At 51.6% G+C, this 14,541-nt stretch overlaps 6 protein-coding genes across 6 annotated transcripts; all 6 read right to left on the minus strand.

The window, feature by feature from the left end:
• Positions 1–92: 92 nt before the first annotated feature.
• SNOG_11085 (hypothetical protein) lies at positions 93–947 on the minus strand (the record flags this gene model as incomplete). The annotated part of the gene is made up of 2 exons (XM_001801283.1): positions 93–133; positions 329–947. The coding sequence occupies 2 exons, from the start codon at positions 945–947 to the stop codon at positions 93–95; spliced, it is 660 nt and encodes a 219-aa protein (XP_001801335.1).
• A 2,118-nt stretch (positions 948–3,065) lies between these two features.
• SNOG_11086 (hypothetical protein) lies at positions 3,066–3,803 on the minus strand. The gene is made up of 2 exons (XM_001801284.1): positions 3,185–3,803; positions 3,066–3,131 (listed from the first exon to the last, which is right to left on the minus strand). Exons 1-2 carry the CDS (start codon positions 3,718–3,720, stop codon positions 3,128–3,130), a joined length of 540 nt encoding a protein of 179 aa, XP_001801336.1. The 5' UTR covers positions 3,721–3,803; the 3' UTR covers positions 3,066–3,127.
• Positions 3,804–4,105: 302 nt separating this feature from the next.
• SNOG_11087 (hypothetical protein) lies at positions 4,106–6,085 on the minus strand (the record flags this gene model as incomplete). Its single annotated transcript, XM_001801285.1, has 2 exons — positions 4,106–5,661; positions 5,713–6,085. 2 exons carry the CDS (start codon positions 6,083–6,085, stop codon positions 4,349–4,351), a joined length of 1,686 nt encoding a protein of 561 aa, XP_001801337.1. The 3' UTR covers positions 4,106–4,348.
• Positions 6,086–8,691: 2,606 nt separating this feature from the next.
• On the minus strand, positions 8,692–10,153 carry SNOG_11088 (hypothetical protein; the record flags this gene model as incomplete). Its single annotated transcript, XM_001801286.1, has 1 exon — positions 8,692–10,153. The coding sequence occupies one exon, from the start codon at positions 10,151–10,153 to the stop codon at positions 8,780–8,782; it is 1,374 nt and encodes a 457-aa protein (XP_001801338.1). The 3' UTR covers positions 8,692–8,779.
• Positions 10,154–11,200: 1,047 nt separating this feature from the next.
• On the minus strand, positions 11,201–12,117 carry SNOG_11089 (hypothetical protein; the record flags this gene model as incomplete). Its single annotated transcript, XM_001801287.1, is given in 2 exon segments — positions 11,201–11,939; positions 11,957–12,117. The coding sequence occupies 2 exon segments, from the start codon at positions 12,115–12,117 to the stop codon at positions 11,201–11,203; spliced, it is 900 nt and encodes a 299-aa protein (XP_001801339.1).
• A 623-nt stretch (positions 12,118–12,740) lies between these two features.
• On the minus strand, positions 12,741–14,514 carry SNOG_11090 (hypothetical protein; the record flags this gene model as incomplete). The annotated part of the gene is made up of 2 exons (XM_001801288.1): positions 12,741–12,932; positions 12,967–14,514. The coding sequence occupies 2 exons, from the start codon at positions 14,512–14,514 to the stop codon at positions 12,849–12,851; spliced, it is 1,632 nt and encodes a 543-aa protein (XP_001801340.1). The 3' UTR covers positions 12,741–12,848.
• Between the last annotated feature and the right edge of the window lie 27 nt (positions 14,515–14,541).

A 14,541-nucleotide genomic window follows, 5' to 3' on the forward strand; every position in this document is an offset into this window, starting at 1 on the left:
AAAGACATTACGCAAAGGACTGAGACTGTGTACTCTGAAAAAGGCTTTTTTTGGACGTCACTGACGTGATCGTCTTTTATATCTCAGCCTGATCACGGACTCTCCCCAATCTGGACTCTCTCCCTACTCCTCTCTACTCAATAAATAAGGGCTACCTTCCCCCTCCATCTCTCCCTCCACTCCCCCCACCACCACATTTCCACTCAACAATACCCACCTCCCCCGTGCCTCTCCCCACCGCCCTGACCCTACCTACTATTCAAATACCTAACATTCCCACGCGGTCGCTGCTTCATAAGATGCGGCGGCCGAGGAATCTTGCGCGTACCAGCATCCTGATGAATCTTCATGCGCTGATTACCCTCGAACATCTCCTCGTACGCCGGGGCATATACATCATCCGGTATTACCTCGATGCGATGACCACACAGGACCCTGCCCGGAAAATTAGGGTGGATGAATAGCTCGCGGGGGCCGGGCATGGGGCCGGTTACGGGCTGAGGCGCGGTGTATTGTTTCGGGTGTTGCATGAACTGAGCAGGAGAGAATTGGACGGTTTGGGAGTAGCGTGCGGAAGGGCCTGGAGGGCCATTGAATTGATAGATGTGGCCGGTTTGGGCTGAGGAATTGCCGTGACGGCTGGATTGGCCGGCATAGGATGAAGGTCCGCCATGGCGGGAACACTGATGTCCATCATGACGAGAAGGCTGCTGTCCACCACGGCGAGAAGATTGACGTGTATCATGGCGGGAAGACTGATGTCCACCGTGATGAGAAGACTGGTGTCCGCTATGCATGTCCGAACCCATTGGGTTGGCCTGCACGGGGCGAGCGTGAGCGTGAGCGTGTCCGGAAGGCAATGCCTTACGCAATTTAGTGGTTGTAATGTATGTGTTTGTGTCGAGTCTTATTGGGATGAGAAGTCGTTGTTGTTGGCCTGTTGGCATCGTTGCCGTGTGGATATGAGGACTGTTGAGAGGGAAGGGAACTGGCGCTTTATGGTTCGAGCGTAGCAGTCGCGTGATTTACTATTGCTAGTGAAGTAGAGCACAACGATGATAAAAATGAGGCAGGTGTCGTGGCGCGTGATCAGTGAGCGATATAGAACAGTATGTGTAGAACATTGTGTATGTACAAATGCAAAAACGATACAATACAACAGATCTCTCGAGTCCAACGCCTGGAATGCCTGGCCATGCAACGCCATACTAATGCAATGCTCTGTGAACGCATAATTCAAAACTTTGATCATCATCTGAGCATATAACCCAGGTTAGGTAAGCCGCTCAATATATCGCGTATAATAGCATCTTCCTCGTTTTTACGTCTCTGCGCAGAACTCGTGGCTCCAGTAAGTGGTTGGATTGGCGGCGTTGGAACTTTTCGAGGTGGTGATCGAGTAAAGGTCTTGGCAGAAGAAGCTGCACTAACAGACCTTTGGCGGCCTTCAAACACAGAAAAGGGGTCCGAACGATCTGGTGTTGTTGGCGCTAGTGGCGCGAGTGGCGCGACCGGCGGTGCAGATTCGAAGAATGAAAAGTCAGCATCAGCCCATGCGTCAATATTGGACTCTACTGTTGCGGCTATAGGTTGCGGTGGAGTCGTTGGCCGCATGACTTGGTGCACAATTGGCGATGGAGGTGTTGCAACTTCTGGTTTTTCGGGCTCTTTTACATGCGGTACTGATGTTTGCCATTCGGAAAAGTCGTCAGGTGTATTGGGTTTCAACACGTCCTCCGGAAGTACGCTTGGCACTTTCTTTAGCTCAATCTTAGGAGCTGTCTTTTCCCCGGTCTCTTTCGCTGTTGCGCTGACTGAACGTTTCGACGGCTTCAGAATTCCCGGTCCTATAGGGCCCTGCTCTGCACCCAGGGGAACGAAGCTCTTAGCCTTGAAGTACGCCGATGTAGGCGATATTGCGCTCTGCAGGCGCACGATTGTGGTGGCAGACATTGCGTCGGGCGATTGGTCCCAGAGTGCTGTCGACTTGACTGATTGCGGAGTTGTTATTGTTGCGGCAGTGTTGTTCTTACTGCTCGTGTCCGTTTGCGATGTAGGTCTCGTCAATGTGGGTGTAGAAATTGTTGGACTTGATACCATTTCACCCCATTCATCGTCATTGTCGGCAGGCACAGTAGAGATGTTATCTTCTGGTATTGGTCCAGCATCGAGGATGTCGAGGCCAGACCATGGATCAGATGAAGGTGCAGCTGTGCTCGATATATCAGGGGAGATTAAGCTCGCTACGGTCGGTGTTTCAGGAGCTGCTGTCAGATTGCGCGCATGTTTCGCAGATCCTGACTTCTGAGACGTGAGGTCCAACGAGGCTGCACGGACTTCCTGCTTGCGTGCATGAATCACGGTAGCAGGCATAGGTGGTGGCGGGACTAAGGGAGATGACGTTGAACGCAACCCTGGATTCGCTTGTTGCCAAGGGTCAGCAGAGGCAGACGCTGAACTCCAACTGAATGCTGCTGGTACATTTGTAGACAGCGGAGGAGCACTGTCTTGTGCCGGCGTAATTGTACTTGCTGTTGCGACAGAAGATCGCTGACGGGTATGCATAGGATGTTCTACGGGTGCAGGCGAATCCCAATAGAAAGATGCTCGCGCGCCAGGACCAGTGCCAGCAATGCGATCCTCGCGCGCCCATCTTCCAACGATATTGTTGACCTCAGATCTGACATGCGAATTTGCCCAAGTGACCCGGATGTAGTTGTCGTCGTCCTCGCCGTGGTTGAATTCCCTCATCGTCTGTCTTCGCGTGAGTCTGTACCAAGCTTTTCGTGCTGGTGTAGAGTATATAGGATCATCTGGCGGAGGTTCCGGCTGCTTCATCTCCTTCTGGGAAGTGAAGAGCTTCTCGAGGAGATCGGTCTCGATCGTAAATGCGCCGTGAGTGGCAGAGCTGGTGAGGGCGGAGGCGGTCGGCGTTTCGAGCGGAGGTTCCTTGGTAGATTCTGGTGATTCAAGAATCTCACAAGAATCGTCAGAGGTACTTCGCACACTCTGCGCGCGTTCCTTGTTGTCCTCCTGTGTTGGTCGAACGTCCTCTAGATCCTCGATCTCGGTGTCTTCACTGTGAATGACCTCATCGTCCTCGGCAAGGAAATTTGGTGAGGTAATACTACCTTGCTCTTCATCAGCTGGGGTGTCCTTTGTAGCTGTGCGTTCCTCTTCATACGAAGTCCGAGGTGATTCGGCTACAGCATCGTTGTGGCTCGCTTCGGATGGCGACGTAGACGTTCGTGCAGAAGAATCGTCATCTGGTTGCAGAGAATTGGAAGCGTCGTTTGATTTGGATTCGGTGTTATCGTTCGCCTGTACGGTAGTTGAAGAGTCCGAGGCTTCCGAAAGCACCTGTTCCTCGTCTCTGGGCGCATCGAGCGTCACACCTCCCCAGTCGCCATGTTCATGGACCGCATGGTGTTGTTTCTCGCTTGCAGCATCCCAGTGTAGCCTGTCCGAACTATGTTCGTTGTGCTCCGTCGGAAAGGTTCCATATATCGGGGTATCTGCGGGCGGCGGAAGTTCCACCTCTTTCGCTGGCGCTGCCGACCAGTCTCCAAAGCTCTCCTCCTCATTGCCCCAACCAGCATCATCGAGAAATCCGCTCAACAGGGCCGGTGCAGGTGCGAAGGTCGGTGGTAATGGTGAAGTCACCGCGTCTTTTGTCGGTGATTTGGCATTGTCGGCCCACGGGTCGCCCCAATTATCCATTGTCGGGCCGAGGTGGTAAGCTTCATAGTGAGCGAGCGGTAGACCAAAGCATCCCTCGCAGTAATTTGGTCAAAGACGCAAAAAGTGTAGTGAAGGCACGATGCCGCTGTTAGTTGTGGGGGTCAAAGCCAGGTCTTCGGAACGCGGAGGCTCGTTCCTGCCAAGACGGATGGCCTGGGAACCCACGGACCACCGGCTTGGACCGCTTGGTTCACACGTCAATTGTTTCAGCGTTCCAACCAAGGTCTGTCCTTTTTGTTAGATCTTCGCATATGAGACGATCTTCGTGGGCGACCTATCACAACAGTTTGCTTCCAAGAATCTACATCACAATCGCCAAGGCAGAATTGAAATTGAAATGATGCTATTGCTGGCGGCATATAATAGGAAGAAGATACAAAGGCTTTTGACTCGCAATGCAAGATGCTAGCATGCATGATAAGGCTGCTGGAAAATGATGTGAGGTCGATGTGCGGCTCCAAAAGGGAGCTACGAGCCAAATGCGAAGTTTCCAGAGATGGACCGGAACGCCTAACAACCATGCAGTGACCTAGACTGTCAAGCTTCATGCCACCAAATTATTACCAGTCGCCCATGCCAAACCCGCTCACGTGAAATTTGGTCGGTACTATCGAACAGACTCAATGACCGAGATGTCATCCACCGCGTTGTCGTCTTCGTCATGATGCAATGCCCTCTTCAGGCCGTTCTCTATTTCGACTGGACCAACATACTCCTTAGGTACCCAGTAAAGCTGGATTATCCCAATAACTGACACGATCGCAAGACCCCACCAAGCGGCTGCAGAACCACCAAGCGAATAGATAAGACCGACCAGGGGCGAGGAAATGGTGCGAGCAAGACAGCATGCGGACATGGCCATTCCGTTTACACGACCCAGAACCAGCGGAGATGGCGTGGCGTTCTTCATGAGGATCAATGCGCATGGGAAAACAATGATACCGAAGAACGCCTGTAGGAGAAGCGAGACATACAGTCCGTACGACTCGAATTCGGTAGGAAGTCCGCTGACGAAGGGGACCATGATGTACGTGATCGGGTATAAGATGATCATCCAGATGTACGAATTCCAGACGCCAACATGCTCGACGAAGATGGGGAAAATGAATCCTTGGACGAAAAGGGTAATGAAGCCATTGATCGCAAGGAAAGCGCCGACATCGTGTAGGGTCATACCGAGTCCGCCTTGGAAGTCCAAGCCCTTTGACTGTGGCGGATCCAGAATGTACACAGGAAGGACCGAGATATATGCCATCTGATGAAACGCGAAAAGCGCCATAGAAAAGATGACCATGGCAACAGTCTTGTTGAACGTCTTACGCGGAACTGGGGCCGGCTGTCCTCGAGTAGGCAGTACATGGTGTGGCTGGATCCTGATCGAGTGCATAGTACCAAAAGACTCGCGACGGATATCGAAGCGCTGGTCGACGATGCTTGGCATTCCTTCCTCGAGGAACGATGCTCGCTTGCGAATCTGCCGCATGCTTCCAGCGACAGACATGGATGCTAATCGCTCACGCGTGAAGCTTGCAATTGAGCCTCGCTCTCGGACTGAGCCAACCATGGATCCACGAACCTGACGGCCGCCTTGAGGTCCATAGCTGTGGGGTTGGCCATGGGGAGGCAAAAGTCGGCTTCGCTCGCTGACTGCATCGTGATGATCTTGATGGATGCCGTTCTCATCTTCCTTTTCTTCACGAACCAAAGTCTCCTCAAGGAAAAGCATTCCTTGCAGGATTGCGGCAAGAATTCCAACAGCCGCTACCAGATTAGGCAGGAGATAAGGGTACTTCGCGAAAATGCCATCCTGGGAAAAAGCACCCGGGTAGAACTTGGCCGGCTGCGCAAGGAAACCGCCCATTGCTGAGCCGATAATACCACCCAGCGTCCAAACGAAGGGTTGCGTTGCATATGCACGTGCTATTGCTGTTAGCGTTTTCGCGCAAGTGAGACGGTGCGCGATTTACTTACGTTCGTGGGCGGGATTCTTGACCATTTCCGCTACCATAGTCTGCATGATAGCAACGTTTCCGTTAAGAGCACCACCAATGAACCGTGCAAGCAGCGCGACCCAGTACGTCTTCGCCATTCCGAAGACGATACTCGACATGGCGACTCCAAGTAGACCAATCAGGGCGACAGGCTTCCGGCCGTAAACGTCCGAGATCATACCCCACCCAGGGGCAGTGATTGCCTCCGCGATGGCATACGCGGAGACCAACAGTCCAGCGTAGAAAGAGGCATCTCGTTCATGAATGCCCAAGTCCTGGACCATCACAAACGAATACGCGAGGATGGAGTTGAACGCCAGTGGCTCGGAGAATCGGCATATTCCTGCCCACATGTTAGTATGGATCCAATCAGCATGACATCACGGAGCAGAGCCGCACGCACCGATGATTATGAGTTGTTTCGTGGGAAACGGGGCATCCTTGGGGTCGGGAGGCATATTAGCGATGTTGTGATTAGATGGCAGAGTGAGTTGAGGCGCTGCACATGGTAGAAGGAAAGGTTTCGAAGATCAAGGTTTTACGGTAGACCTTGGAGGTTGCAGAGCTTATCATAGCGGCGCTAGAAGGCAAGCGCGGGCCGACCAACCACGTGAGACTAACCTTCCCCTCCTCGTGAAATCCGAAGTCGCCCCGCCGTTGTGAGTACGCATTACACGATAAAGGTGCTGCAGCCTTGCCCTGTTCCCTGTACATTCGAGTTACAAACTCGCTTGCTCGGCCGCTTTTCCTCCGTCAACAGGACCCCGGCCGCTTTCTCTATGATTGCCGTAGCTTGCAGCATCGCAGCTTGCCGCGGCCCTGCAGTTTGGTCGAGAACATGAAGTGCGACAGCCGTTTCCATAGCAGTCAAGCTGCTTGACGCATTCCTGGTTGGAATGATGACCCAATCCTTGCCGCAATTCCATACGTCATGACGATATCGGTTGCCAAGCTGCGCAGCCATTCGAGAGGCAAACTTACTGGTACCCTGGCAGCACACTTGCTCACCGTACTTTCCAGCCTTCCACCTACATGCCTGTGGAACGATCACGATCCGACGCAAGCGCTTGTACAACCAATTCATATTGCCGACTTGACGATTTCGTCAATATTTGCTTTGTTTTGGCTACGGCGCTGTTCGGCCAAGCTGTCTGTCAAAGTGAAGGAAATTGTTCGCTGATGTCGACCTCTGCGACTGAGTAACATGTCAAACTAAGCCCAGACGTTACCTTGGCGTCACTGAGTGTCACAAGGCGCCCAAGACGGCGCACCAACATATGCCCTGTAACTACGCCATGATGGACGCTCTGAATTGCAATATCGTTGAGCAACCGTGCCGCCAATGACGTGCGCCCGACATGACATGCATTCGCGAAAGTGGTTGCGCTATCTGCGGGGTGGTTCACGGGACCTTGTTTGAAGCTGGGATTTTATGATTTCTCGATGTTTCCCTCGACAAAAGAACAACCAATCACGACTCTGCGATTTGCACGGCGAGCAGATCTGGTCCAGACGTGGTGTCTCAATCTCTCGGATGAAAGAAACAAGCACGTGATGACGTCCGGCGCCAAGATCGGGGTTTCAATCGGACCGCGGGCATGGGAAATTGGAAATCTCGCCATCGAAACTCAATTCCCATCACGATCATGCCGGACAGAAGATCCAATCTTTCATGCATCTCCGAATCATGCCACCAAATTACGCTCCACACTCCTGCTCACAGAAGTAGGAAAATGAGCCGTCCCTTCCATCTTCATTTCCCGTCGTTCTGTCGCAGACTTCGTTTTTTCCGCCCCAGGTGCCAAACACTAATGAATAGCGTCACGACCACCCGCTCTTATCGAGGCACGCACTAGCGATCTGAAACCGTCATTCGTCTTCGCGAAGCAGCTCTCTGTTCGTTAATCGCGTCTGGATCACGTCAACCGCTTCGTCCATTTGCATCGAAAAGCCTTTTATTCCCAGCTTTCGGTGCTATTGTGCGGGTCAGACAGACGCAGCGTCCCGTTCCGCATGCCGCAGAGATACTTGACCCTGCTTTAAGGGTTTTTTTTTTCCTAACCTGGACCAGCCTCACCCTAGCTTGTCATATTAGCACTTCAGTCAATTTCGTGTTGTCTCCCGTCTCACTTCACTGTCCTGTCGAATCTATGTTTCCAGATTCCTCAGCCATACTCATTGCGGGCAATTCAGTGAAGACGATCTCATGCCGCACTCAACAGAGCTACATCTGCCCTCATTACTCACCTGGGACGAATGCTTCTTTCGCCAGGTCGAGGTCGTTTTCCTCAAGCAACAGCCTCTTGCTTACTGTTTGGTTCGGCCGAAATCGTCGTCAGTAGTATTTATCCGACTCACTAGTGCTGTCGAGAGATACATGGTTGACGGCAGACCAAGCTGAGCGGAAATCTCTACGACCTTGGAGACTTTCCAGCCAGCCCTCAATCATGGAGCAGGAAATGACGCTTTCGGCGTGTGTGAATCGTGCTGTCGCAGAAGGCTCTTACTTCAATGTGCAATTGTATCATACGATAGCTACACTTACAGTTAGAACGACAACACCTCTTTGCACTAGTGGAAATGGCCCTGCTTCATTTCTCCTTATCGAGGGCGTATTTCGTTCAAAGTCGTCAGCTCAATGACATTGCAGTACGGTACATCAGTTCGCCCAGTATTATTGCAAATTTCCATTGTATAGTTCACTTGCTCTTCACTCAGGCCTCCCAGTGTCGGACATAAACTGATCGGGCCCATAGACATCTTAAAGTCTGTAGACGCGTATTTGAGGTTCACAACGGAGCGTCTTAGGTAGACACACGGCCGTCGATCCGCGCCATCATGATTGCGACCCCGATCGAAGAAATGAGTATCTTGGTGTGATGAAGTGTTGTACGTTTGCAGCACGACACCGAGATCAATGAGATCAACAACCCATTCAACCCAAACAAAAGCAGTCGTCATACGATGAAAATTAGCTTTTTTCATTGCTTGGGGCTCAGCTGAACAAGTATTTATATTTTCCCCTGGCCATTCTTCACAGCCAATACCTACGACTTGGTAAACTGCCACCAGTTGAAGTTAAACAGCGAGTCGCTCCCACTTCCAGTGAACTTGAAGAACAGGTCCTGAGTACCCGTCGCTCCACTAATAGGACACGTCACTGTCGTCCACGTCTGCCACCCACCTGTCGAAGCCACCGTACACGTACCAACTAGAGTCCCACTCGTGCTTCCGAGTCGAACTTCAATCTTTCCGCCGCTCCCCGCCGAACTGACGCGCGCACTCAAAGACTTCGCACCAGCGCCAAAAGCAACGCCCTTGACTTTGATGTAATCGTTATTGTTAATGAACGATACCGCCAAACCGCCTTCACTGCACGTCTCCGTCTTCAAACCCGACGAGAAGGCAATAGTCTCAGCTTCCTGCCTGGTATATGGGTTCAAAGTGCCAATCATTGGTGCCCCGGCGTCAGTCATACCGATCGTCGGAATCGTGCCGTCGGAGTTGTAATTGAACTTCTCCACAGCCACGGAGCGCGTGTACCCACTACCACCCGGCAACGCGCCGTTGTGATAGAAGAAGTACGAGCCGCCGTTGTAATCAATGACCGCTGGATGGTTGGTGAAACTCCTGCCTGCTGTCGCCATGACGAGGCCGCGGTACGTCCATGGACCAGTGATGCTTGGGCCAGTTGAGTATCGGATGTCTTCGGAGCAGCAGTTGGCGGCGTACACCATGTACCATAGGTTTCCGCGCTTGTAGACCCATGGGCCTTCTTCATAGGATGTTGCTCGTGAGTTCGTTCCACTTCTGCGCGCACCGAAGGACGCAGTGGTTAACGTTACGCCAACGGTTCCGCCGCTGATGGAGATCATGTCCGAGTTCAACTTTGCGTACCATAGCCCGGGGTTTCCCCAGTATAAGTACGCTTGGCCGCTGTCGTCGATGTAGACGGTCGGGTCGATCTCGTTATTCTCGACTAGAGGCTTGTTGAGTGCGTCTTTGTATGGGCCAAGAATGTTGTCGGCGACTGCGACGCCAATTGCCATACTCCCGCTCTTCTTCTGTACGGGAACGTAGTAGTAGAACTTATTGTTGCGCGCAATGACTTGTCCGGCCCATGCGCGCTCGCTGGCCCAGCTGAATGTCGCGAGGTTCATCACGACGCCGTGATCTTGCCAGTTCGCCATGTCGCTGGAGGTGAAGAGGCGCCAGTCGCGCATGTCGAAGTTCGTCGAGCCATCTTCATCGTGACCAGTGAACAGGTAGACGGTGTTGTTATAGATGAGCGGCGCAGGATCGGCCGTGTAGATAGTCTGAACCAAAGGATTATCGGCGCTCACAGTTCCAGCGAAATTCAAAAAGAGAAGAGACGGCAGAGCAGCTACCGCATAGCGCAGCAGCGCTGTTGAAAAGACCATGATGAAAAAGCTTGACTTGATACCGCTTGGCTCCGCCAACTAAGCACGTCCACCACCCTACTTATATCCCCAATCCTCCAGTTCCATCTCTATCGCGGAATTTTGTTTAAGCGTCGTATTCCCAAACCTACTCTCCAACCTTCGAGTCCAACGCGAATGGAGCCGGACAGGCGTTACTTCGGCGCTTCTGATTGGCCGCATGTTCCGGTGGTTACTCTATTTCAATCACGCGGCGGCCAGCCCTAGCAGATCGCAGTATAGATTTGAGCGGGGAAGGCCCTGGACATCAGCATACGATACTACCTTCGGTAATTGTGCCGCTATGCAAAATGTACCGGGTTCGGACAATTTTTGGATAGATCTTCCGGGGCGATATGTGTGGGGAGGCTAAGACCGGGGTAAGATCGTCCTATAATTTTGTCGCTTCGTATTATGATACGAACCATTCGAGGTTCGGTCTGCGTGCCGAGATCAGAGGGGCGCGGATGGACGTGTTGGAATGCCAGAGCTAGCGGAACGTATCGGGAGGAACCGCGCTGCGGTGAAGACAGGCTGAATAATTCGAATAGATAGCATACCAAATTTGTCTCTGAACATTACTGCATCCATCCTAAATGCTTCGAAATGTTTATGGGTGGTTGCTTCTACTGTGCATTCAACAGATACATCTGCGACAAATGATTTGAGCCTTTTAGGCAGTTAATATGAACACGAAGCACTTCAATACATTCTGAGACTTTTATAATGCAAACCCGATGTAACAGCGAAGAGAATGTCAGTGTTCAAAAGTTCAAACTTCCACGGCTCGATGAAAGCACCTGGTAATGTATAGTGCGCTAGAAGAATGTAAGCACACACATCACACTGGTTAAAGTCAATCAGGAGGTAGTCTCACGTTCTCATCGTCATTCAACAATTTTCATGTTTTCATTCGTGTCAAATGCAAAAAAAAGCTGAAAAGTATTGTACGAGCCATCCCACCAGACTAGGAGCGCATTCATGTACTCCACGATCTCCAAGTCCACCAATACTATGCTATGTCTCCTTCTACCAAACGTACTCCGCCTTGTCCCGACACTTATCAGAAGGGCGTGTGCGCTCACTGCAGTGCGCACACTCGTCCATCCGGAGATCGATTGTGCACTTATAGGCGACGTGCTCGGAAGAGTCGCAGCGGACGCAGGCCGGGACGGTGCAGGCACTGGCGCATTGGCCAGTACTTTCGCAGCGGTGACAGTAGACCAAACAATCCCCGAAAGGCTTTGAGTTGGCCTTGATGCCTTGAGCAGCAGAGGCGACGATGTCGGCGATGTGACGACCAGCGATCAGATCAACTGGCGCATGGGAGTTCTGGGGATGGAGCTTGTCGTTGAGGCTCGCCAGCAGGCCGACCAGGAGCGTCGCAACGGCGTCGTTGCCAACGTTGTGGAGAGCCAGTTCAATCGGGTCGAGGCCAAATCCTTTCAGCAAATTCGGGAGTGAGACACTGCTGCCCTCAGAAACGAGACCAGCGTCCTTGGCGATGTACTTTGACTGGATGACATCGATGACATCCAAAGCATGAAGGTCGATGACACCCAAAGTATGAAGGTTGATGCCGAAACTGCTCTTGACAATCTTGTAGTCTTGGTAGGCACCCTGACCTACCAAGATAATGGGGCGACGCTCGTTACCTAGCTGCCAATTGGCGTCGGAAAACACCTTGGTCAGAAACATCTTCACCTCGTCCTTGTCCGGGAAAGAGGTCGTGCCGAACAAGAACTTCTCTTCAACACCATGCTCAATCCTGTCGCCGCGCCCAACCATATGGCACGTCTGAAGACGGCGTTGGAGAACAAGTCGGGGACGCCTTCGAGAAGAGAGTCGGAGACGAAGAAGGACATCTTCTCCAGACTCTTCTTGGTGTAGTGCTCTTTGAGCACGTCTTTGAGGCCGCGGAAAGCTCGATTCTGCATCTTAGGCATTGCGAAGATGGAGATCAAATCTCTTGTATGATTGGGAAGTGTGGAGGATTGGTGTTGAGTATAGAAAGGATGGGAAGCGGTTGAATTGAGAACCTGGAGCCCAAGTTGACAGTTGAGTTGAATAGGAGAGGCGGTAGTTGAGTGCGTGTGGGAACAATCCAAGAGAGAGCCATCAGTGGGTAGTACTTATACCCTGAAGGTGTGCCACTGCGCCAAACGAAAATTCCTTGGAATGAGACTCTCGGTCACCACCATTACGGCTCGCGGAGCGTGGAGGCCCGGGCCCCTGACTCATCCGGATCATCTTAATGTAATAGAAAGAACGCGGCACGATGGTTTATAAGTACTCCAGCAACTGGATTTGCAATCAACTGGCATATTGCTTGACATACCTGCAGCTGGTTTGACCATTGTTCCCGTTGATGATATGGCATTTTGCTCGAGGTCAAGCTCACCCAATCTTCTATCAAAAACACCTCCTATCGGTTGCGTGATCTGTTATTCGATTGCTCTGCGTCACACGGAGATCTAAGTGAACGAGAGACGAGTTACAACCACGTCATATTCGTTGCAATTGAGTAAACAAACCAAGGCTCACGTGTTTAAAAACAACACCGCAGCTTGTAATAATGTTTTGAATTGTTTATTATGGAATACTGTATTCGTGTGAAATGATCCCGTCTATTTTGTCTCCCACCAATGATGTTTTCTTATTCTTCCTCTATCCCCTCCTACCTCTGCACCTCCTCTGCTTGTTTCTCTCGCTTCTCCCCAGTATCCCCATCTCCCTCTTTGATTCCATACCCACCATCGCCCTAGCTCGCCCGCCAACTGTGCCCATTGACTTGCTCTATAACCGTATTTGACCTTGATCTGCGCCCTAAGCTCGTCCATAGTCCAAGCAGTTGTGGGGTCCCATTCATGCGGATCGGTAGATATGTCAGTGAATCGGAGCGGAATTGTTGAGCATAGTGGTAGAACGAGGCGGTATGACGTCGAGGCATCGCTGATAGCAAGAAGTGATCCACCCGGGTTGATCGCGGAAAAATGGAAAGGTTGAAAGAATGACTTGGCAGAGGCCCCGTCGGTTGTCTTTACTCGGTATTCGAGATCGCGAATGAGTGAATGACCTTGGTAGCTGGGCAAGATCTCTTTGGCTATCTTCGCTGCGGGCTCTGGAAGTGAGTCGGTTTCGAGTAGAAGATCAAGAACCGTAGGTAGAATGGATGTAGGCGTTATTGACGCATTGAGTTGAATCCGGGGGAGATCTGGGTGTACGAACAGGATGGGGATTTGAAAGTTCGCTACATGACCGTTGTTGACTGCAGATTGAGACTTGTCGAGAGAGCTGAAAGCGAGACCATGGTCGCCAGTCATTACTACCAGCGTTTCATCAAGTGCACCCACATCGTACAACATCTGAAAGATCTGTGAAATCCACTCGTCTTGGTACTGAATGGTGTTCATGTATTCGTTGAAAGGATCCGAGGGGCGCCAATGCTGTTGGCTCATATATGTTTCTTGACCAGGCCAGTCCTTGGGCGTCTTGAATGGATGATGAGGCGTGCTCGTGAGATGTGACACAAAAAGGCGCTCGTCTGACTTTTCTGCATCAGCAAAAAGATCGCGAAGGTAGTCGAAGGTCTCGGTTTCCTCGTAGCCGAAGTAGTTGACGAAGGGATGCTTTGGGGGATAATGCTTTGAGGTTGGGTCCGAGATAGTACTTTCTGCGATGACATGGTCAAAGCCCATTTGCTTATCCAATACATCTTGCGAGTCGTACTGATCGGTGACGGATTGTATCATTGTTTCCGCCCAGGGGAACGAGTGGAAATCTTTCTTCTCGTCGTCCTTTACAAGCCCATCCTTTTTCTGGCCGGCCTTTTTGTCGCTCACCACCGAACTCATGTTCTTAAAAATATGAGACAGGCAGTGCTGGTAAATGGTTCCCTTGGTCTCTTCGGCAAAATCGACGGCCAACGGCTCGACACCACAGTGGCTGCTAAGAAGACTTTTCAGCGTGTACGCGGCCTGCGAGACGGCTCCATTCACGTTGATAGCCCCCATACCGTCCTTGAAGGCCGACTTCCAGCTTTCATTCGATGCTTCGGTGTCGTACGCCTCGAAACCGCTAGGTTCTCCAGTCAGAAAGGCTGCAGTCTTTGTAAATCCTCGAAGTTTGTCCTTGAGTTCCATGGTGGCGTTTGTGGAAGCATAGGAGGATAGGACAGTGTCGTATGCGTGACTGTTGTACTTGAAAGGGAACATGTCCTTGCGCGTGCTCTCCATGGTCAGAAGTAGAACATGCCTGATCTTTGGCTTCTTGACTTTGACTTGTGCTGCCAATTTTTCTATTATATCAGCATCGAGATTGGATCCCTCTAACTCGGCCCACATTCGTTTGCTCCAAATGAACCGCCGCCG

Source organism: Parastagonospora nodorum, assembly GCF_000146915.1.
Source record: "Parastagonospora nodorum SN15 chromosome Unknown scaffold_18, whole genome shotgun sequence".
NCBI lineage: Eukaryota > Fungi > Ascomycota > Dothideomycetes > Pleosporales > Phaeosphaeriaceae > Parastagonospora > Parastagonospora nodorum.

Coding starts and splice junctions, on each gene's coding strand:
- SNOG_11086 (XM_001801284.1), bottom strand. CDS start 3,720: ATGGATAATTGGGGCGACCCGTGGGCCGACAATGCCAAATCACCGACA.